This window comes from Scyliorhinus torazame, chromosome 9 (assembly GCF_047496885.1).
Source record: "Scyliorhinus torazame isolate Kashiwa2021f chromosome 9, sScyTor2.1, whole genome shotgun sequence".
NCBI classification, from domain to species: domain Eukaryota; kingdom Metazoa; phylum Chordata; class Chondrichthyes; order Carcharhiniformes; family Scyliorhinidae; genus Scyliorhinus; species Scyliorhinus torazame.
In genome coordinates, this window is record NC_092715.1 from 128,713,588 (window position 1) to 128,738,400 (window position 24,813).

Consider the following 24,813-nt stretch of genomic DNA (forward strand, 5'->3'; position numbering starts at 1 on the left):
AAATAAATGCTTGAAAATGTTAGTAGATTAGGCATCAGGTGCCAGAAAACGATACCACCTGCAAGTTCCACTCCAATTCACATGTCATCCTGACTTGGAACATTATACTGTCATGAGCCAGAGTTTAGAGAACCCCAAAGTGTATCATGGAGTTCACCTGACCCACAACTTTTAATAGATTGTGGTATGGGGAGCATGGCCCACTCTACAGGTGTGGTGCAGCAGACATGGAAAAGTACTTTTTAAAGCAAAGCCATGTTTATTCTATGAACTCAAGTTAACCTTTTTAAAACATACAGTGAACATCTTAGCAACCATTAATTCACATACAACCCCCAAAGAATACAACACTAAATAATCCTTAATAACTTCCCAAACAACATCCAGAAGACAAAAGAAACAGTTTTTAACAGAAGCACATCAGGTTTACATTCACTACTGAAATCATTTATAATTCTTAATTCACCAAATGATCAAGTGATAGTCTTTTCATGGCAGAGAGAACAGCAGTACACATGTTTTGTCTGACTTCAGCTCCAACACTGAAAAAACGAAACCAAAAAAACTACACACCCAAGCTTTTCTCAAAGTGAAACTAAAAAGCAGAGCCAGAGCTCAGCTCCACCCACACTCTGACATCACTGCAGTAACATGAGCAGACAGACATTTCTTAAAGTGACATTCTCATGACACCTCCCCGAAAGGAAAAAAAAACCCATCAATTTCAAGATGGTTTCATTTTTCACCTTCTCACTATCCTTTAAGAAATGCACACAATAAAGATACTTTCTTGTTTCAAAAAACAACACATGCAAACAGGTATAATAATATAGTCCTTTTTTTTGTTCTTCAACTGAAATCCTTCTTGATTGACAGTCTCTTTGAACAAGAAGGTCTCTGCACAGTCCGTCCATTTCTCTCCGCCTCGACATTTCTCTTTAAAGTCAGATACTTTAGTTCAATCTGATCACAGAGTCACTTGCAATTCTCCAACATATGAGCATTGGTTATCACAGATTTCAGGCAATCAAATGCCTGTTGAAACTCTGCTGTCCATTGACATTTTAGACGTTTCTTCAGCAAGTCCATCAGTGGAGCAATCACGCTACAAAACCTTTGCACAAATGTTCGATCAAATCCACTCATGCCAAGAAATCGCATTATTTTCCTTTGTTTTGAGGGGATTGAAAACGCCTCAATAACTTGGTTTCACATCCTGTGTGACCATTCGACCCTGTCCAATTGTATGGCCAAGGAAAGTGACTTGGGCTTTTCCAAATTCACTTTTGGCTAGGCTTATCATGAAACCTGCTACCTGAAGTCGATCGAATAACTCCATCAGATGTTTCAAATGTTCTTTCCATGTCTGGCTGAAAATTACTAGATCGTCGATGTACACCGCACAGTTGGGTAATCCTGAAACAACTTTGTTAGTTAACCGTTGAAATGTGGCTGGGGCGTTTTTCATGCCAAATGGCATAAATTTGAATTGGTATATACCATCTGGAGTCACAATAGCAGAAATCTCCTTCCCCCTTTCGGATAAAGGTACCTGCCAGTAACCTTTAAGTAAATCCAGTTTGGAAATACATGCTGATTATCCCACTTTGTCAATGCAATCCTCCAAACATGGGAAAGGATAAGAGTCCATTCTTGAAACTGCATTAACCTTTCTATAGTCCACACTCAAACGTTGGGCACCGTCTGGTTTAGGTACCATCACTATGGGTGAGCTCCATTGGCTGCCAGCCACTTAAGTTATGCCATTTTTAAGCATACTCTCAATCTCTTTGTTAACCTGTGCCAATTTTAAATGGATAAGTCTGTATGGATGTTGTTTGATTGGAATAGCATTCCCCACATCTACATCATGTATAGCCATTTAGGTACTTCCCAATTTATCTCTACAAACTTGCCCACTTGATATCAATAACTCTTTCAGGTGAGTCCGTTTTTCCTCCGGAAGGTAACTCAACAATTTATCCCAATTTTTAAGATCATCCTCATTTTCCAATTTAATTTGAGGTATGACAAATTCACTGTCACCTGGATTTGGTTCGTCACTTTTGAGTTAGAATCATTAAAACCTCCTCCTTTTTCTCTCCTTCCCTTTCAAAGTACCTTTTAAGCATATTCACATGACACACTCGGTGAGTCTTCCTTCTATCTGGTGTTTTTACCACATAATTCATCTCATTTAATTTCCTTTCAATCTGATAAGGGCCTCAAAACCTTGCTTTTAATGGTTCACCTACCACTGGTAACAACACTAAACTCTATCTCCACTGGCAAAACTACGAACTTTGGATTTCTTGTCCGCTACCCGTTTCATCACATTTTGTGCAACTTTCAAATGTTGTCTAGCCAATTCACCTGCTCTATTTAATCATTCCCTAAAATTTGACACTTAATCCAATAATTAATTTCTGAGTACTCGCTGACCAATTTTTCCTTAATCAATTTAAGTGGTCCTCTTATCTCATAACCAAATATTAGTTCAAAAGGACTACATTTGGTTGAATCATTTGGTGCATCCCTAATTGTAAATAGTATGAATGGAATTCCTTTATCCCAATCCTCTGGATAATCTTGACAATAAGCCCTCAACATTGTCTTTAATGTCTGATGCCACCTTTCTAACGTTGCCTGCGATTCTGCATGGTACTCAGTTGATTTAAATTGTTTTATTCCTAAACTATCCATAACTTCTTTGAATAACCTTGAGGTAAAATTTGATCCTTGATCCAATTGTATTTCTGTGGGTAGTCCATATCTAGTAAAGAATTTAAGTAACTCCTCCACAATCCTTTTAGCTGTAATATTATGTACTGGAATGGCCTCTGGAAACCTAGTAGACACATCCATTATAGTCAAAAGATATTGATTCCCACTTTTCGTTTTAGAAGCAGTCCTACGCAATCAATTAGGACCCTTGTAAAAGGTTCCTCAAATGCTGGAATGGGTATTAAGGGCGCTGGTTTTATCACTGTTCGAGGTTTCCATATCACTTGACATGTGTGACATGATTGACAAAATTTAACTACATCTTTATGTAGTCCAGGCCAATAAAAATGTTTCTGGATTTAAGCGTGAGTTTTCCTTATTCCCAAATGACCTCCCACTGGTACCTCATGTGCAACTCGCAACTCCTCCTTTCTCTACCCTACCGGCAATACTACTTGAACTTCTGCCCACTTTTCATCCACCTGCATATGTAAAGGTCTCCATTTTCTCATCAAGACATCACTTTTACGGTAATAACATTCCGGTATACACTCAGATTCCTCTTCTATATATGCTTTCTGATACATCTGCTTTATTTCTATATCCTTTTGTTGTAACTCCGCCAATTTTCCTGAACTAAAAATATCCGCCTCATCCTCCACCTGTTCTTGTTCTTGTTCAACTACCTGATCAAAAATTGTTTCTGATAATTGCACTTCAACATCATCTTCACTCTTTGATTTCTCCTCTTGTCTTAACCTGTGACTTTGCGACCTTGTTACAACACAATCTGGAAAAATCCCAGGATATTCATCCTTCAACGCTTCAGTTTTCTGATTTTCCACTGGCTTATCAACCACAGTAGGCATCACTCCCACCTCCGATCCAGCTATATCATTACCCAAGATAAACTGTATTCCTGGACAAGATAGTTTCTCTATTACTCCTACTACCACTTCACCACTCTTGACTGGACATTCCAACCGTATCTTATATAATTGAACACTACTCTCACCCTGAATTCCACATATTACCACCTTTTCTGGCAATATTCTTCCTAAACTGCGTAACTCCTCATCTCTTACCATTAAAGATTGACTTGCTCCCTTATCTCTTAAAATTGTGACTTCTTTACCTGCTCCTCCTGATACACATGAGTAAACTTTACCCACACAAGTAAATTCTTTAAAGACATCTGGCACCTTCTTATCCATCACCTCTTGATCAGGCTGTACACTCCTTCGCTTCACTTGGGCTTTCCTTTACCACTTTAACAAACCCCACTGTCTTATCCTGTTTTACCACATCAGCCTTCCCAGTGCTTTTCTTCAACCACCAACACTGAGGTTACATGGCCTAGTTTATTATAGTGAAAACATTCGATATTTTTCATTTCTGTTCCACCGTCCTGGATTTATTTTTTAGTCTGAGGTACACTCTCCTTATTACCTCCCATCAGATCACCTTTACCTTTACCACTTGAATATTTCTCATGTCCCTAGTTCTCATGTCCCTCACAGGCTGAAACTGATGTCAGAAACCAAGCTTTGATTTATGAACTAAGTCATAATCATCTGCCATTTCTGCTGCTGATCTTGCAGTTTTAACCCTCTGCTTTTCCACATGCATTCTCACTACATCAGGAATTGAATTTTTAAACTCATCCAAAAGTATAATTTCTCTGAGAGCTTCATACGTTTGGTCTATTTCCAAAGCCCTTATCCATCTATCAAAATTACTCTGTTTAAGCCTTTCAAACTCCATGTATGTTTGACCAAACCCTTTCCTTAAATTTCTGAACCTTTGTCTATGGGCTTCAGGCACTAGTTCAAATGCATTCAAGATGGATTTTTTTCACCTCCTCATACGTCCCAGATACCTCCTCCGGTAGTGATGCAAACACTTCGCTAGCTACTAGCTTTGTTTGAATCCGTAATACCCACATGTCCTGTGGCCATTTCATTTGTTTAGCCAGCTTCTCAAATGAAATGAAAAAAGCTTCCACCTCCTTTTCATGAAACCTTGGCAATGCTTGGACATATTTAAATAGATCCCCACCAAACCTTCGACTATGAATCTCTTTCTCACTATCCTCATCACTATCATCCAACTGTACATTTCAACAAAGAACAAAGAACAAAGAAATGTACAGCACAGGAACAGGCCCTTCGGCCCTCCAAGCCCGTGCCGACCATACTGCCCGACTAAACTACAATCTTCTACACTTCCTGGGTCCGTATCCTTCTATTCCCATCCTATTCATATATTTGTCAAGATGCCCCTTAAATGTCCCTATCGTCCCTGCCTCCACTACCTCCTCCGGTAGTGAGTTCCAGGCACCCACTACCCTCTGCGTAAAAAACTTGCCTCGTACATCTACTCTAAACTTTGCCCCTCTCACCTTAAACCTATGCCCCCTAGTAATTGACCCCTCTACCCTGGGGAAAAGCCTCTGACTATCCACTCTGTCTATGCCCCTCATAATTTTGTATACCTCTATCAGGTCGCCCCTCAACCTCCTTCGTTCCAGTGAGAACAAACCGAGTTTATTCAATCGCTCCTCATAGCTTATGCCCTCCATACCAGGCAACATTCTGGTAAATCTCTTCTGCACCCTCTCTAAAGCCTCCACATCCTTCTGGTAGTGTGGCGACCAGAATTGAACACTATACTCCAAGTGTGGCCTAACTAAGGTTCTATACAGCTGCAACATGACTTGCCAATTCTTATACTCAATGCCCCGGCCAATGAAGGCAAGCATGCCGTATGCCTTCTTGACTACCTTCTCCACCTGTGTAGCCCCTTTCAGTGATCTGTGGACCTGTACTCCTAGATCTCTTTGACTTTCAATACTCTTGAGGGTTCTACCATTCACTGTATATTCCCTACCTGCATTAGCCCTTCCAAAATGCATTACCTCACATTTGTCCAGGTTAAACTCCATCTGCCATCTCTCCGCCCAAGTCTCCAGACAATCTAAATCCTGCTGTATCCTCAGACAGTCCTCATCGCTATCCGCAATTCCACCAACCTTTGTGTCGTCTGCAAACTTACTAATCAGACCAGTTACATTTTCCTCCAAATCATTTATATATACTACAAAGAGCAAAGGTCCCAGCACTGATCCCTGTGGAACACCACTGGTCACAGCCCTCCAATTAGAAAAGCATCCCTCCATTGCTACCCTCTGCCTTCTATGGCCTAGCCAGTTCTGTATCCACCTTGCCAGTTCACCCCTGATCCCGTGTGACTTCACCTTTTGTACTAGTCTACCATGAGGGACCTTGTCAAAGGCCTTACTGAAGTCCATATAGACAACATCTACTGCCCTACCTGCATCAATCATCTTAGTGACCTCCTCGAAAAACTCTATCAAGTTAGTGAGACACGACCTCCCCTTCACAAAACCGTGCTGCCTCTCACTAATACGTCCATTTGCTTCCAAATGGGAGTAGATCCTGTCTCTAAGAATTCTCTCCAGTAATTTCCCTACCACTGACGTAAGGCTCACCGGCCTGTAGTTCCCGGGATTATCCTTGCTACCCTTCTTAAACAGAGGAACAACATTGGCTATTCTCCAGTCCTCCGGGACATCCCCTGAAGACAGCGAGGATCCAAAGATTTCTGTCAAGGCCTCAGCAATTTCCTCTCCAGCCTCCTTCAGTATTCTGGGGTAGATCCCATCAGGCCCTGGGGACTTATCTACCTTAATATTTTTTAAGACACCCAACACCTCGTCTTTTTGGATCACAATGTGACCCAGGCTATCTACACCCCCTTCTCCAAACTCAACATCTACCAATTCCTTCTCTTTGGTGAATACTGATGCAAAGTATTCATTTAGTACCTCGCCCATTTCCTCTGGCTCCACACATAGATTCCCTTGCCTATCCTTCAGTGGGCCAACCCTTTCCCTGGCTACCCTCTTGCTTTTTATGTAAGTGTAAAAAGCCTTGGGATTTTCCTTAACCCTATTTGCCAATGACTTTTCATGACCCCTTCTAGCCCTCCTGACTCCCTGCTTAAGTTCCTTCCTACTTTCCTTATATGCCACACAGGCTTCGTCTGTTCCCAGCCTTTTAGCCCTGACAAATGCCTCCTTTTTCTTTTTGACGAGGCCTACAATATCATTCGTCATCCAAGGTTCCCGAAAATTGCCGTATTTGTCTTTCTTCCTCACAGGAACATGCCTGTCCTGTATTCCTATCAACTGACACTTGAAAGCCTCCCACCTTTTTTTCCCTTTACACCTGCCAATTTTAACTGACTGTCATGTTTCATGGCCATTTTCTGAAGTTCAAACTCTCTCTCTTTATTTTCTTCCCTGATCTGTATCTCCCTTTCTCTTTCTTTTTGTTCTGCTAGGGCTATTCTTTCTTTTCTCCTTTCTTCTCGCTCCTTTTATTTTTCTTCTCTCTTTTGTATTGAAGCTGCTTTAATTCTTTCTCATGTTCCATTTGTTTAATTTGTAACTGAATTTTTGCCATTTCCAATGAGTCAAGCTGTATCTCAGGCAACTTTAAATGCTTTGCCACCGCCATAATTACCTCTTTTCGCATTTTGTCAGGTAATGTTAGCTGCAATGTTTTTGCCAAATTTAACCGTCTGCTTTTAGTCTCTGTCCGTAAGGTACTGCTTGTGACCGTCTCCACCCCCAAAAACTTCAGAGCATCTGAAAGAGCCATTGTCCACAACAAACTCCCCATTTAAACTGGAATACCGCACCTGAAAAGCAACCACGGTATGCTCACCTTTCACTGTCTTTACGTTCACTAAGCCAATCCAATAGATAGGCTTATATCCCCCTCGAGCCATCAGTTTGTTAAGGGCCAGGGTTTAGAGAACCCCAAAGTGAATCATGGAGTTCACATGACCCACTACTTTTAATAGATTGTGGTATGGGGAGCACACTGCCCACTCGACAGGTGTGGTACAGCAGAAATGGAAAAGTATTTTTTATAGCAAAACAATATTTATTCTATGAACTCAAGTTAACCTTTTTAAAACATACAGTGAACATCTTAGCAACCATTAATTCAAGTACAACCCCCAAAGAATACAACACTAAGTAATCCTTAATAACTTCCCAAACAACATCCAGAAGACAAAAGAAACACCTTTTAACAGAAGCACATCAGGTTTACATTCACTACTGAAAACATTTATAATTCTGAATTTACCAAATGATCAAGAGCTAGTCTTTTCATGGCAGAGAGAACAGCAATACACCTGCTTTGTCTGGCTTCAGCTCCAACACTGAAAAAACGAAACCAAAAAACACAGACACACCCAAGCTTTTCTCAAAGTGAAACTAAAAAGCTCCACCCAAACTCTGACATCACTGCAGTAACATGAGCAGACAGACATTTCTTAAAGTGACATTCTCATGTTATTCCTGTTCTTTCACTGTCACTGTGTCACAAATCATGGAACTCCTTTCCTAACAGCACGGTGGGTGTACCTACAGAACATGGACTGCAGCGGTTCAAGACGGCAGCTCACAGCCACCTTCTCTTGGGCTATTAGGGATGTCCAATAAATGTTTGCCAAGCCCGTGATGCCCACATCCTGTGAAAGAATAAAAAAGAGAAAGAGAGTTGACGTATCAAGTCAATGGCCTTTACCTGACACTTTACTTGCTTGAAAACAGATACATATGTAATGTTTTCCAGTTGTGATGAAAGATCATTGACCCGGATCCTGTTCTTATAAACTTTTTCAACCTGCCCCGCTGCCTTCGGCAATTTGTACACGTATACCCCTCAGTCACTCTTGTCCTTCATCTCCTTTTGAATTGTACCCTTCAGTTAATATTGTCTGTCTTTTCTGCATAACAAAATGCATCACATTGCACGTCTTTGCATTGATTTTCCCTGCTGATTTCACCTGTGGGAAGTGTACCCATCTCCAGCTCCTCAGAAACCGCGTTAGGGAACTGGAGCTGGAGCTGGATGAACTTCGGATCATTCGGGAGGCAGAGGTGGTCATAGATAGAAGCTTCAGGGATGTAGTTACTCCGAAGAATGAAGATAGATGGGTGACGGTGAGAGGGGCTGGGAGGAAGCAGTCAGTACAGGGATCCCCTGTGGTCATTCCCCTTAGTATCAAGTATACCTCTTTGGATACTAGTGGGGGGGGGGGGGAACGTACCAGGGGTAAGCCATGAGGTACAGGTCTCTGGCACAGAGTCTGTCCCTGTTGCTCAGATGGGAAGAGGGGAGAGGAGTAGAGCATTAGTCATTGGGGACTCCACAGTTAGGGTGACAGATAGGAGATTCTGTGGGATCGCGAGAGACTCGCGGTTGGTGTGTTGCCTCCCAGGTGCCAGGGTCCGTGATGTCTCGGATCATGTTTTTGAGATCCTTAAGGGGGAGGGGGAGCAGCCCCAAGTTGTAGTCCACATAGACACCAACGACATAGGTAGGAAAAGGGATGGGGATGTAAGGCAGGTATTCAGGGAGCTAGGGTGGAATCTTAGAGCTAGAACAGAGTTATTATCTCTGGGTTGTTACCCGTGCCACGTGCACGCAAGACGAGGAATAGGTAGAGAGAACACGTGGCTACAGGGATGGTGCAGGAGGGAGGGATTCAGATACCTGGATAATTGGGGCTCGGGGCTCATTCTGGGGCAGGTGGGACCTCTACAAACGGAATGGTCTACACCTGAACCAGAGGGGTACCAATATCCTGGGGGGGAAATTTGCTAATGCTCTTCGGGAGGGTTTAAACTAATTCAGCAGGGTGATGGGAACCTGAATTGTAGCTCCACTGTACAGGAGTTGAGAGTAGTGAGGTCATGAGTAAGGTTTCAAGGTCGCAGGAGTGTACCGGCAGGCAGGAAGGTGGTTTGAAGTGTGACTTCTTCAATGCCAGGAGCATCTGGAATAATGTGGGTGAACTTGCAGCATGGGTTGGTAGCTGGTACTTCGATGTTGTGGCCATTTCGGAGACATGGATAGAGCAGGGACAGGAATGGTTGTTGCAGGTTCCGGGGTTTAGATGTTTCAGTAAGCTCAGGGAAGGTGGTAAAAGAGGGGGAGGTGTGGCATTGTTAGTCGAGGACAGTATTACGGTGGCAGAAAGGACGTTTGATGAGGACTCGTCTACTAAGGTAGTATGGGCTGAGGTTAGAAACAGGAAAGGAGAGGTCACCCTGTTGGGAGTTTTCTATAGGCCACCGAAACATTTCAGAAATGTAGAGGAAAGGTTTGCAAAGATGATTCTGGATCGGAGCGAAAGTAACAGGGTAGTTGTTATGGGGGACTTTAACTTTCCAAATATTGACTGGAAACGTTATAGTTCGAGTACTTTAGATGGGTCAGTTTTTGTCCAATGTGTGCAGGAGGGTTTCCTGACACAGTATGTGGATAGGCCAACAAGAGATGAGGCCACTTTGGATTTGGTACTGGGTAATGAACCAGGACAGGTGTTAGATTTGGAGGTAGGTGAACACTTTGGTGATAGTGACCACAATTTGGTTACGTTTGCTTTAGCGATGGAAAGGGATAGGTATATACCGCAGGACACAAGTTATATCTGGGGGAATGGCAATTATGATGCGATTCGGCAAACTTAGGATGGGGAAGGAAACTGCAGGGGATGGGCACAATTGAAATGTGGAGCTTGTTCAAGGAACAGCTACTGCGTGTCCTTGATAAGAATGTACCTGTCAGGCAGGGAGGAAGTGGTCGAGTGAGGGAACCATGGTTTACTAAAGTAGTTGAATCACTTGTCAAGAGGAAGAAGCAGGCTTATGTAAAGATGAGACGTGAAGGTTCAGTTAGGGTGCTTGAGAGTTACAAGTTAGCCAGGAAGGACCTAAAGAGAGAGCTAAGAAGAGCCAGGAGGGGACATGAGAAGTCCTTGGCAGGTAGAATCAAGGAAAACCCTAAAGCTTTCCATCGGTATGTCAGGAATAAAAGAATGACTAGGGTAAGAGTAGGGCCAGTCAAGGACAATAGTGGGAAGTTGTGCATGGAGTCCGAGGAGATAAGAGAGGCACTAAATTGATATTTTTCGTCAGTATTCACACAGGAAAAAGACAATGTTGTCGAGGAGAATACTGAGATGCAGGCTACTAGACTAGACGGGATTGAGGTTCATAAGGAGGACGTGTTAGCAATTCTGGAAAGTGAAAATAGTTAAGTCCCCTGGGCCGGTTGGGATTTATCCTAGGATTCTCTGGGAAGCTCGGGAGGAGATTGCTGAGCCTTTGGCTTTGATCTTTGTCACCATTGTCTACAGGAATAGTGCCAGAAGACTGGAGGATGGCAAATGTTGTCCCCTTGTTAAGGAATGGGAGTAGAGACAACCCCGGTAACTATAGACCAGTGAACCTTACTTCTGTTGTGGGCAAAGTCTTGGAAAGGATTATAAGAGATAGGATTTATAATCATCTAGAAAGGAATAATTTGATTAGGGATAGTCAACACGGTTTTGTGAAGGGTAGGTCGTACCTCACAAACCTCATTGAGTTCTTTGAGAAGGTGACCAAACAGATGGACGAGGGTAAATCAGTTGATGTGTGTATGGATTTCGGTAAAGCGTTTGATAAGGTTCCCCACGGTTGGCTATTGCAGAAAATACGCAGACATGGGATTGAGGGTGGTTTAGTGGTTTGGATCAGAAATTGGCTAGCTGTAAGTGGTGGTTGATGGGAAATGTTTAGCCTGTAGTTCAGTTACGAGTGGTGTACCACAAGGATCTGTTTTGGGGCCACTGCTGTTTGTCATTTTTATAATGACCTGGAGGAGGGCGTAGAAGGATGGGCGAGTAAATTTGCAGATGACCCAGGCAGTAACTGGAATACAGAGTGCTGGGCAAATGGTAAGATTCTTGGTAGTGTGGATGAGCAGAGAATCTCGGTGTCCATGTACATAGATCCCTGAAAGTTACCACCCAGGTTGATGAGGTTGTTAAGAAGGCATACGGTGTGTTAGCTTTTATTTGTAGAGGGATTGAGTTTCGGAGCCCTGAGGTCATGTTGCAGCTGTACAAAACTCTGGTGCGGCAGCATTTGGAGTATTACGTGCAGTTCTGGTCGCCGCATTATAGGAAGGATGTGGAAGCATTGGAAAGGGTGCCCAGGAGATTTACCAGGATGTTGCAGGGTGACCATGTAACCCATTGGACGTGGATGGGCACGGGAGTGCTCACCCTGCCAACATGTCTGCCCTTTACCCTCTTCAGGCAATGAATTTCTGAGTCCAGTCCGGAATGGTTGGCATTTGCTTGGTCACGGCAGCCCTTGTGGCCTGATTTTGATATTCCCATTATTAATTCCTATGTCCACATTCACCTGAGGCAGGAGCAGTGCTCCGAAAGCTAGTGATTCAAAACAAACCTGTTGGACTTCAACCTGGTGTTGTAAGACCTCTTACTGTGCTCACCCCAGTCCAATGCTGGCATCTCCACATCATATTTAAATGAGCATTCCAGCAACAGTGAAAATGTAACAACTATCAATTGTGGAGAGAAAAGGGAGCTCACGTTTCGAGTCTGGATGATTCTTTGTCAAAGCTCCCAGTATTAGCTCCCTTTTATCTCCACAGATGGTGTCAGACCTGCTGAGTTTGTCCAGTATTTTCTGTTTTTGTTTCTGATTCCAGCATCTGCAGTAATTTGCTTTTAACTTGCATAATTTGAAAGCTTAACTGTTAATGACCACCGAATCACACTACAATCTGCTCTTAATTCCATAACACTTAATTATCCATTAATATGACTTTTGTCGAGCACAAGTTCCTTCACTGCCGATTTATTTACTTTGCATTATTCAAATTTTTGGATGATTTGAATTTTAAGACTTTGGACTATTAACATTTGCTTTAGAAAGACAATGATAATTGAAATGTTTCTTTCACACCTGCTAATGCACTACTATTCTCTAGGTAATGTTCAATGTAGGGAGCATTGTTTGACCAATTTTCATTACTTTACAGAGCAACCGCAGGATGGTTTTTCAGAAAAATTCTTTTTGGTGGTAATTGAGCATAAGCAGAACAGCCGCTCAGTGCTGCATATGTGGCATTTGCACTTGAAATCCGATCAGATCTCTATTGGTGGGTGTCATTTATAAGTTAGATTACATTTAACATAAAAATTCAATGTAATTGTCAAATATGTGGTGTGACTAACCCAAGCTGATCTGAATTTGCACAAGGAATCCATTAGAACAATGTAACTGCATGTTGATCCATAACCTCCCGTTTTGGTAATTTGTGATAGAAATGAAAAGATCGGAAGTCTGTAGACAATTTAAAGCATTTGTTCACTGCTTTAAAAACATTTACAAACTTAACAACTTCAGGAAGACCTGAGAGAAAACCTAACTAACCCAAAGACGACATGCACCAATGATGCAGGGTTAATATGCTAATCATGGTCCTATTTTATTTTTATGTCACTCATAACCTCCTTACTTTCCAACGGTTGCACATTAATTATCGCGTTGATTTGTTTAAAACAAAGTAACATTTAAACAGTGAACCTAAAGGAATCGTCCACAGACAAATAATTGTGAACATACATACAAACAGATGAATTAGGGGCAGGAGTCGGCCACTTAGTCTCTGCTCTGCCATTTAATAAGATAATGGCTGATCTGATTTCTCGACATTCCTGTCAACCCCCTATATTCTTTCACCTCCTTATTTACCAAGAATCTAGCTATCTCTACCGTAAAAGTATCTTTATTCATTCACGGGATGTTGGCATCGCTGGCTGGGCCAACATTTGTTGCCCATCCTTAATTACCTTTGAACTGGGTGGCTTGCTGGGCCATTTAAGAGTCAACCACATTACTGTGGATATGGAGTCACATGTACGCCAAACCAGGTAAGGATGGCAGATTTACTCTCCTAAAGGGCATCAGTGAACCAGGTGGGTTTTTATGAGAATCGGCAATGGTTTCTTGGTCATCATTAGACATAATTCAAATTTCAACATCTGCTGTGGTGGAATTCAAGCCCTGGTCACAGAGCACTATCCTGGATCTCTGAATTACTAGTTCCGTGACAATATGTCTACACCTTGCCTAAATTCAAAGATTCTGCTTCCACTATCTTTTGCAAAAGAGAGTTCCAATGTTAGTGGCAGAAGACCATTTAACAAGTCAATCCAACTTCCTCCTTGGACTGTTGCCTGATCCATTACAGATTCTATCCCGAACATTAAATCTTTTCCACAGGAACTGGTGCATTTCATGTTATGGTAACAGGTGCAATGCAACTAGCGTTTTTTTGACAGTGCAGTAAATTGTGCACAAAATTATACTGTGGTTATGTAAGTGTTCTAGTGGAGCTCTACTAATAAATGAAAATGTTCTTTTTTTTTTTTAGACAATGCTGATGAAATCTCTTTGTCACCTCCAAAGGAACAAAATGGCTTCTCTTCTGAAAAATTGCATTCTCCTTTCTTCAAAAAATACCAGGCTTGTAAAGCAAATTTACAGAGTGCCAGTAGATTAGCAATCATCTCAAAAAGAGTTTATAGCCAAGAATTAGCTCTGCCAGAGGGTGTTGAAATTATTAGAACTACTCCCTCTGCAGGTTAGTTGGTGTTTAATGATTAAAATGAAGTCCCTGTGAGCGACTTTAAACTCCATGTTTGAGATAGCACTGCTAGAATTTAATGTATGGTTCCATTTAAGCAGTTTTGGTTCTATACTATATAAGCTGTTCTATTATTCAACTGTGAATGTCTGCTTTTCAAAGTAAATGCAAGTAGCAATAGATTTTGTATTATGTTTAAAGTTTTATTTTCTATAGAGTGAGGTAAATTTGTGCCTCTAGGTTATACATGTAAGAAAAACTTAATATCATAGACAAAAAACTGGCTAATCAATGTCTGAAAAAGAAAGCTAAATTAACATTTCCGTTTCTTCCCCAAAACTCCATTTGCCATGTCAACTGCATATAAAAGATCCCATAGCATCAATTTGAGGAAGAGCAAAATGTTCTCCCTGGTGTACTAGCAAATATTTATTCCTCAACCAACACACAAAAACAGATAATCTGGCCATTATCACATTGCTGTTTGTGTAAAATGCTGTGTGCAAATTGGCTACAATATCTCCCAGGTCGTACTTCGATTAATGAACGGGGAGAGATGGTGCAATCCTTTCTTCCCCACCTCTTGGTTGTTGCAACAAGATGTTGTTTTATAGGGAGTGTTTTAAACCTTTTGAGAGTTATGGTTTTCTATATTAAACACAAAACGGTTTAAATCAAAAGAAAGCTGGTTTACTCACATAATACCCCAAAATGTAAAGTAACACACTTTGCCTCATGCACACGACAAACACCAAGTTCTAGGGGCAAAGCATGTGTTTAGGTCATTGGAGAAAGAAAACGCAAGAAGTTAATCACATGTCCAAATATCAGTCCTTTTAAAGAGTCATGCACACTAGGATTGATTGGTTCCCTCGCAGTTCTTTGGATGGATGGAAGCCTCTGGATCTCCAAACCATGTATTGGCCAAGTTTCTGAAGTCAAAGTTTTAGGATGAAAACAAATTAGTCCTTTGCTCTTACAGCTTTGGTTGACTGATTGTTAAGCAGGGTTCTGTTCTTCGTGCTGGAGGATGGTCCTGCATTTCCGGTTGGTTTGCAGACTGCCCTATCTCTCCCTTGTTCCTGGAATAAAAGGATGTGTGATCTGAGGATTGTTTCAGTCATGTGACCCCCATGATCAATATCCACATAATTGTTTCAAAATTAGAAGCCACTGCTACACAATGGGATTTTAATGGTAGCAGTTCACACCCACCTGTGATAACTGGTTTCTTTGGACCATTTTTTGTCAGAGTTGAGCCCGCAGAAGCTGAGTCTGGGAGAGCTATTGATTTTGAGTTTCAGTCAACATCCAGTAACTAGGAGTTGCAAATTGACAAGTGGTTTCACATTTTGAATGTCTGATCAAGGGAGAGTGTCCTACCATGGTATTTTCAACCTAAGAATTTTCCAGAAGCATGTTCAGATATGAGGGAATCATTTGTGCAGAAAACACAGAAGGTCACTTGACCCTTGATGACAATCTTCAATCAAGGTATAACATGGCCCATATGCCATGTTGTTTGTTACAATTAGATGAGTTTATAGTTTGGTGATTTGGCTGGCTTCAGGTCCTGATGTATCTGGTTTAAAGATATAAATAACTGATTTGGTTGTATTTCTGGGGATGGTAGTGCTGGGTTGACTTCTTAATAATTTCTGTTTGCAGTAGTGGTGTCCCTGGATGGTCACTGAGTGTGTTCAAAACTTGCAATGTGGGTTGGAGAAAAGGAGGGAGGCAGGAGGGACCCACATAGATCTTTGGTCACAGCTGCTTGTCTTCAGTTCTGCAGCGAAACAGATGGCTTAAACTTATAAAGGGGTTGACTTGTCACATGATCTCTCTTCAGCTATTCAGAGGATCCAAATAAGGTCATTGCCAGTGTATTCCAAAGATAACTTAATTAGACCATGCCTGGGAAGATGATCTCACCATGGCCCCAGTGTAATTAGGCTTAATGGTTTGTCTTCAGAAGTCAAATACTTCAGGCCTTAATGCCTTGCTCAAGGGACAAGAGATGTGGATGCTTCACATTCCCAAGGAGGTCATTGTCTTTGTGTTTTGCAGACGTACTGTCACCATTTCAGTGGAGTAAAATATAAAGTTATGCAAATGGTTTGGCTACAAGCTCGAGATCCTTTAACCCGTGTGTTTTTTTTAAATCCGTTTTTAAAATGTTTGATTCAGGTTTCTAGCCTTGATTAAAAAGATGGATTAAAAACCATTGCTTCACACAAAAGTTATATTTTTGTCACATGTTCACCTCACATCAGTAGCTGGGAAAATGCTAAAGTCTATTTGCCTAACATCCAGAGTAGGGATAATGCTACAGTCTGTTATAAGGAACTTGATAACAAGACACTTCGAAAATACCAACAGGATTAGACAATGTCAACATGGATTCATGAAAGGAAAATCATGTTTGACAAACCTACTGGAGTTCTTTGAAGAAATAACTAACAAAAGAGATAAGGGGAACCAACGGATAAAGCATATTTGGATTTTCAGAAAGCTTTTGATAAAGTCCCATGTAAGTGGATATTGTGAAAAATTGAAGGATTGGCGGTAACATTGGCGTGGATTGAGAATTGGATAACAGGCAGAAAATAATAGGAATAAGTGGGCCATTTTCGGAGTGGCAGACAGAAGGGTCTTGCAGGGATCAGTGCTTGGGCCCCAACTATTTGCAATTTCTATCAATGATTTGGATGAGGGGACCAAATGTAATATGCTGACAGCACAAATGTTGGTGAGAATGTGAGTGGTGAGGAGGATTGGGAAATGCTGATGTACAAAGGGACCTGAGTGCCCCTGTACACCAGTCACTGAAAGCGAAAGCAAGCAGTTAAACAGGCAAATGGTATGTTGGTCATCATTGCAAGAAGTCTTGAGTACAGGCGCAAGGATGTCTTACTGCAGCTTTATAGAGCCTTGGTGAGACCACACCTGAAGTATTTTGTGCATGTTTGGGCCCCTTATCTATGAAAGGATATACATGACGTAGCTGAGCTGGAGTGCAACAAAGATTCAGCAGACTGATTCCTGGGATGGCAGGATTTTTGTCTGAGGCTATGGAGGAAATTTAAGAAGGAAATAGATTTTTAAACTAAAGGTGTCAAGGGTATGGGAAGAGCATATAGTCTGGAGTTGAGATAGAGGATCAGCAATGATCATATTGAATGGCAGAACAGGCTTGAAGGACAGAATGACCTATTTTCTAAGCTTCAATGTTCTTTTTTGTAAGTAAAAAATATCCATCATCTGAATACACTCAGGGGCATTGAAGAAAGAGTGACATACCACACTCAGCTGGCTGCAAAACACTTCAGTTAATTTAATGGTCATTATAGGCACTACAAAAATGTAAGACTGGCCTTTGTTTCCTTGGGTACCTTTTGTGCAACCCCGCAAACTGCGAAATGAGTTGCAGAAAGAAGAAACTTATATTTAAATAATGCAGTTCATGACTTTGGGACATCCGAAAGCAGTTTACGGCTGATTAAGTATCTCTGATGTATATGCAATAATAAGGACTTGTGCAAAATATGTAAATGATGGCAGGTGAAATTTATTACAGACACATGCACAGAGTAAGAAAATATTGACAGCACACATGGTACTTCATTAGTGGCTAAGAGTGAATTTTAAAGATATTATTGGACCACAAAGGATAAGGAATTGAAATGTGCAAACTAAACAGTGAATTAAAAGTTGGTAACATTTTGCTAAAACTGTACAGCACTTTGTAACTACGGCTACCCACAATGTTTTTGCAGGCTTTAGAGCACAGTCCAAAGATGTGCAGGTTAGGTGGATGGACCATGCTAAATTTTTTTTTAAATTTAGAGTATCCAAATGTATATATTTTTTTCCAATTAAGGGGCAATTTAGCGTGGCCAATCCACCTAACCTGCACATCTTTGGGTTGGGGGGGTGAAACCCACGCATACGTGAGGAGAATGTGCAAACTCCACACGGACAGTGGCCCAGGGCTGGGATTTGAACCCGGGTCCTCAGCGCCACAGTCCCAGTGCTAACCACCGCGCCACATGCCGCCTCTTGACCATGTTAAATTGCCCTTCGTGTCAAAAAAAGGTCAGGTGGGGTTACAGGGATAGGGTGGAGGTATGGGCTTAAATTGGGTGCTCTTTCCATGGCTGGTGCAGACTCGATGGGCTGAATGGCCTCCTTCTGCACTGTAGATTCTATGATTCTATGACCAGCATAGATTTGTAAAGGTAAGTCATGCTCGCAAAACCTGATCAAAATTTGTCAAGAGCTATTAAAGGTAGGGCAAGAAAGGTGTACAGGTGTTAGCTATATGGACATACAAAAAGGCATTTGATAAAATTCCTCAAGACACTGTTGACTAAACTTGAAATCCATGGAATTGAAAACGTGCCTGATTAGGAAACTGGCAAGGCAGCAAGAGAGACAGAATAGGGATAATGAGCAGGTACTCTGATTGCCAGATATGACTAAAGGTGTCCTGAGAGGATATATATTGGGGCCTCAACTATTGATGAGATAGAAAGTGAAGTAGCTGGAGAGAAGGTAGATTTGATGGAGGTTTTAAAAATTGAGGAGGAGTCTGGACAGAGTAGAGAGAGAGAAACTGTTCCAGTAGGTGGAAGGATCAACATAGAAAAAAAGAAGTAGGAGGAGGTAATTCGGCCCTTCGAGCTTGCTCCGTCATTCATTATGATCATGGCTGATCATCAAGTTCAATACCCTAATCCTGCCTCTCTTTCCCCACCCCCAATATGCCTTGATCCCTTTTACCCCAAGAGCTATATCTAATTCCTTCTTGAAATTACACAACGTTTTGGTCTTAACTATTTTCTGTGGTAGCGAATTCCACAGATTTACCACTCGGTGCAGAAATTTCTCCTCACCTCGGATCTAAAAGGTTTACCCCTTGTCCTCAAAACTATGACCCCTAGTTCTGGACTCCTCCCACCATCAGGAACATTCTTTCTGAATCTACCCTATCTCAACCTGTTAGAATTTTCTAGTTGCTATGAGATCCCCTCTCACTCTTCTGAACTCCAATGAATATAATCCTAACTGATTTAGTCTCTGCTTATATGACAGTCCTGCCATCCAAGGTAAACCTTTGCTGCACTCCCTCCATAGCAAGAACATCCTTCCTCAGATAAGGACACCAAAATGGCACACAATACTCCAGGTGCGACCTCAACAATGCCCTATACAATTGCAGTACTCAATTCCTATACTCAAATCCTCTCGCTATGAAGGCCAACATACCATATGCCTTCTTTACTACCTGCTGTACCTGCGTGCTTAATTTCAGTGACTGATGCATGAGGACACCAAGGTCTCGCTGAGTATCCACCTCTCTCAATATACACCCATTCAAATAGTAATGTGCCTTCCTATTTTTGTTACCAAAGCGGATAACCTCACATTTATCCACATTATACGGCATCTGCCATGCATGTGCCCACTCACTCGGCCTGTTTAAATCCCACTGAAGCATTTCTGCATCCTCCTCACAGCTCACCCTCCCACCCAACTTTGTATCATCTGCAAATTTGGAGATAATACATTTAGTTCCCGTCCAAATCACTAATATATAATGTGAACAGTTGGGGCCCAAGCACAAATCCCTGTGGTACCCCACTAGTCGCTGCCTACAAATCAAAAAAAGACTCATTTATTCCAACATTTTGCTTCCTGTCTACTAACCAGCTTTCTATCCATCTCAAGACACTACCCATAATCCCATGATCTTTAACTTTACATCTTAATCTGCTATGTGAGAACCAGAGGTCACCAATTTAAAGTGGTTAGCAAAAGATGCAATGGTGGACATTAGGCAAAACTTTTTACACTTTTAGGATCTGCAATGGTCTGCCTGAGAGTATGATAGAGGCAGATTAATTTGAGGTCCTCAAAGGAGAATTGGATAATTATCTGAGGAAAAAAAGATTTGTAGAACTATGGGGACCAGACAGGGGAGGTTCCAGGTACACGAGTCAATACAATGTCATGAACAGGTGAAGAGTGTATTCTAAAAGGCTAATGGAATGCTGGCCCATTCTATCTAGAGGACTAAAATACCAGGAGGTTGAAGTTGTGCTTCTGCTGTACAAAGTCTTTATTAGACCACACCCGGAGAACCTCTAGCAGTTTTGGGCACATATGTTAGGAAGGATAAATTAGCTTTGGTGGGATTGCAATGTCGATTTAGTACAACAAAACCTGGAACCTGAAGATTAAATTACAAGGAAAGACTGCATAAACTAGGGTTGTATTTCCTCGAATTCTGAGGATTGGGGCTCAGTGGATTGGTATTTTTAAGATATTAAGGGAACAAATGGGATTGGTAGAGATAAATTATTTACGTTAGTTGTTGAATTCAGGACTAGATGGTATGGCCTAAAAGCTAAAGCTAGACCTTTCAGATGTAAAGTTAAGAAACACTGTTGCAGATAATAGTGTTTTAGAGATATGGACATGGATGGATAAACTGAGTTAGGTCGGAAATATGTCAATGTCTTGCTTTCATTGCAAAAGTAAGTCCTGATCTGATTTTGAAGTTGGTTGACTGTTGTCGTTTTTATTATTGAACAAACATAAAGGTATTATTGCTATCTTCATTGTTATTTCCATTAATCTTTCATTCCACTTATTGCAGGGCATCTGAGTTCATCGTCAGTTCACCCAGCATGCCTTGCTCCATATCTTCTGGCAACTTCTTGCACAGATGGAAAAGTCCGATTCTGGCGATGTAAAGTGTCAGCCCATTTAGAATCTTCAGCAGCTGGGGATGGTGTGGAGAGTAATCTTGCCTATTCTTGGGAAGAATGGCCTTTATTGATTGAAGAAGGACTTCAGAACAGTAGTGCTGTTAGTGTACCAGGAAGGCCAGTGGATGTAAGTTGTTCATACACAAGCCGGCTAGCAGTGGCATACAAACGAACAATACCAGCTAATGGACATTCCAGTAAACACTTCACAATGCATGTGGGCATATTTGAATGTGAATCAACTGGAGGCTCCCAATGGATTCATGAGCAGACAATCCACTTAAATGACTTGAGTCACACCGGTGCCATGTTGGATCCAAGGATCAGTATAGATAGTAATTTAGTGGTTTATAATAAACAGGAGTCACATCTGACCAATGATCATCAAATGACTTTTGATGCAAAACCTCTGGTTCACTTAGACTGGGTCTCCAAGGAGGATGGATCGCACATCTTAACTATAGGAATTGGATCTAAACTGGTAATGTATGGACAGGTTTCTGGAATAATACAAAATCAAACAAAGAAAGAAGCACCAGCAGTTTTCTCGTTGTCTTTATGGGATAGTGCCAAAGAAGTATCTCAATCTAGGTGGGTGCTTCTCAGAAGTGTGGATTTGGTTTCTTCAGTGGATGGATCATTGTCATTACCAGTTTCACTTTCTTGGGTGCGTGATGGTATCCTAGTGGTAGGGATGGATTGTGAAATGCATGTTTATTCACAATGGCAACCACCTGACAAATTGGATCCTGTGATAACTGAAGCTGAAAGTGGTAGCACTCCTTCAATAGTTAGTCTAGCAAAATATGGCAGTGCAAATGGTTCCAACCCTTACCTGTACAGAAAAACCCTGGCAAGGTCAGTGACTGGACTTGCTCAGAAATTTGGTGGCAAAAAAATTCCATTTAATTGGAATATTGAAATGGAGGACTCTGGCCTTTTTGAAGCATCTCATGATTTGTCTCCCACTCTGCCTCAGTACCATCCGTTGCAACTTTTGGAGTTAATGGACTTGGGTAAAATCAGACGGTCCAAAGCCATTCTGTCTCATTTAGTCAAATGTATTGCAGGAGAAGTAATCACTGTCAGCGATAGTGAAACTAGCCACGAACGGCGACTCCGATCTCTGACAATTAGTGCAAGTGGTAGCACAGCAAGAGACCCCTTAACTTCAAATAAAAGTGAAAATCCTGACTACACAGAAATCGACTCTATTCCTCCTCTTCCTCTGTGTGCACTTTTAGCTGCTGATGAAGATATTTCTCACACCACTTTTGAAAAACCAAACAAACGAGTAAATATCAGCGAGAAAAGTGAAAGGCATTCAACAGGAAGAAACTATGATGAATTATTTGCAATGTCCAGGACTGGTACAGATGACCTTGATAGCTTCAATGTTGACGAAGACAATAGTCTGAAGGTTATTGACCTTTCCCAGTACAGTTTAACCTACTTTGGTCCTGAACATGCTCGAGTACTATCCAGTCATTTGCTTCATTCCAGTTTGCCTGGTCTTACAAGTATGGAGCAAATGTTTTTAATGGCGCTCGCAGATACCATGGCAACTATCAGCACTGACATAGGCGAGAGCAGAGAGAGAACACAAGGTAATGTGTTTTGCTTCAGTGAAAGTTTCATTTGTAATTTAAAACCTTTTGTAAACAATCGTACCAATAACCTGTATATGTCAGTGTAAATGATTTTAATATATTCATTTTGAGACTCTTTGAAGATATGCAAGGACCTTTTTGTTGTGATGTGTGTTATGTGCTTGATGCTAGCTTTTTGGTGAACATGATTTTGCGATATATTACCATCTTTTTTGTAGTGCAGACTGAACCATATTTTTCCTGTTCTCAGAACATGAAAAAATTGAGCATTATGCATCACCAACAAATGTCAGTATTGGTCAAATTATAGATGCAAGACATTCCCTCGATCTTCATTTGCTACAAAAATATAAATTTGAAGTTAAAAGGAGCAACCTGAACCTGTCACAAGAGGCACCATAATGGTCAAGTGGCAGTAGTATGCTTTCTTTGACTGGAGAAAAGATGTTAAAATGCAAATTTCAAGTAATCGAGGTGAAATAAGTACCTTTAACTTGGATATCTATTATAAAAACATTTGTAGGATGTCCACTTCCTGCCTACAAATGTTTTTAAAAATGTGTATATTTTAAATTTTCAACATTTTATACATAAATCCAAGGCAAAAAAAAACAAGATTACTAGAACAATTCAACACCCACCACCAACCAACACCCATGAACCTGAAACTAACCCCTAAGAGCTGTTGGAGGCCAGTTCTGTAAAGTGATAAATAAACGGGAGCCATCTCGTATGAAACCCTTCCACATTTTCCTCTCGAGGTGAAATTCACTTTCTCCAAACACAGAAACTCCATCGTCATAGAATCACAGAAAAATGCAGTGCAGAAGAAGCCCATCAGCCCATTGAGTCTGCACCGTGGTCTGCATGTCTCCCAACCGCATTGAAGCACAGGGTGGATCTCTTCCCCAACAGAACCTGCCTCCTAGCTACCAGTGAGGCGAAGGCTAAACCACCTGTCTCGCCCCTGACTGCAGCTTCGTACTTCCGAAGCCCTGAATATGGCCCCCAGGGGACTAGGCTCTAAGTCCGTTTGCAAGATCGCTGACATGGTGCTATAGAAGGAGCCCCAGAACTTCCTCAACTTCAAACATGGCCAAAATGAAATGAAATGAATGAAAAATGAAAATCGCTTATTGTCACAAGTAGGCTTCAAATGAAGTTACTGTGAAAAGCCCCTAGTTGCCACATTCCGGCGCCTGTTCGGGGAGGCTGTTACGGGAATCGAACCGTGCTGCTGGCCTGCCTTGATCTGCTTTCAAAGCCAGCGATTTAGCCCTGTGCTAAACAGCTAAACATATGTATGTGATTAGCCGGCCCCTTCCCACATTGCTCGCAAACGTCCTCCACCCCCTCAAACAACCGACTCGTCCTCAACCTTGTCAGGTGCACCCTGTGCACCACCTTCAACTGTATCAGCCCCAACCTTGCACAAGAGTTCGATGCATTCACCCACTGCAACACCTCACACCCCCACCCCTCCTCGAGCACCCCCCCCCCCCCCCCCATTTCCTCTTCCCCCTTGGCCTTCACCCCCTCCAAAGACACTACATCCTCTTCTATAAATCCTCCCATTAATAGCCGAGATGATTCCCCCCCCAACCCAGTCACTGACACACCCCCTCTGGCAAAGAGGGGGGAGGAATCAGCAGAAACGTCGAGGAAGTCTTAAAAAAATTCCGCACCTGCATATAACTAAAAGCCTTGGTCCGCAGCATCCCAGACTTCTCCCTCAACTCTTCCAAACTTGCGAAACGTCCTCCCAGGAATAGATCCTCGAGTGTAACCACCCCCTTCTCCCAGTCGCGAAACTTCAAATCCAATCTAGCCATTTCAAACAAGAGATTCTCTTGGACCGGCATCAATTTCGATTACAACCCTAATTTAAAATTGCCTCCATATCTCCAGCATCACCACATTCCGACCCCGACAGGAGTCTGCCTCCATCCTCACCACACTGCTTCTGGCTCCTTACACCAATCCCGTACCTTCTTACGATTCAGTAAGGCCAAATAAATGACGAGATCAGCTGCTGCACTCGCAGGTAAAACGCCTTTGGCAGGAAGACCTGGAGACACTGGAATAGAAATAGAAGCCAATTGCACCCGGCCCGCAAGCAACAAGGGGAGGCTATCCCACCTCTGCACGTCCGCA

The 24,813-nt window shown here is 41.9% G+C and overlaps 1 protein-coding gene across 3 annotated transcripts in view; it reads left to right on the forward strand.

Moving 5' to 3' along the window:
* Nucleotides 1–24,813, forward strand: part of LOC140429471 (dmX-like protein 1) — a 366,142-nt gene that overhangs the window by 172,427 nt on the left and 168,902 nt on the right. For all 3 annotated transcript variants that reach the window (XM_072516509.1, XM_072516511.1, XM_072516510.1), the window contains exons 16-18: nt 12,666–12,785; nt 14,064–14,273; nt 20,938–22,656. In XM_072516509.1, coding sequence (XP_072372610.1) covers nt 12,666–12,785; nt 14,064–14,273; nt 20,938–22,656 — 2,049 coding nt within the window. The remainder of the gene's footprint in view (nt 1–12,665; nt 12,786–14,063; nt 14,274–20,937; nt 22,657–24,813) is intronic.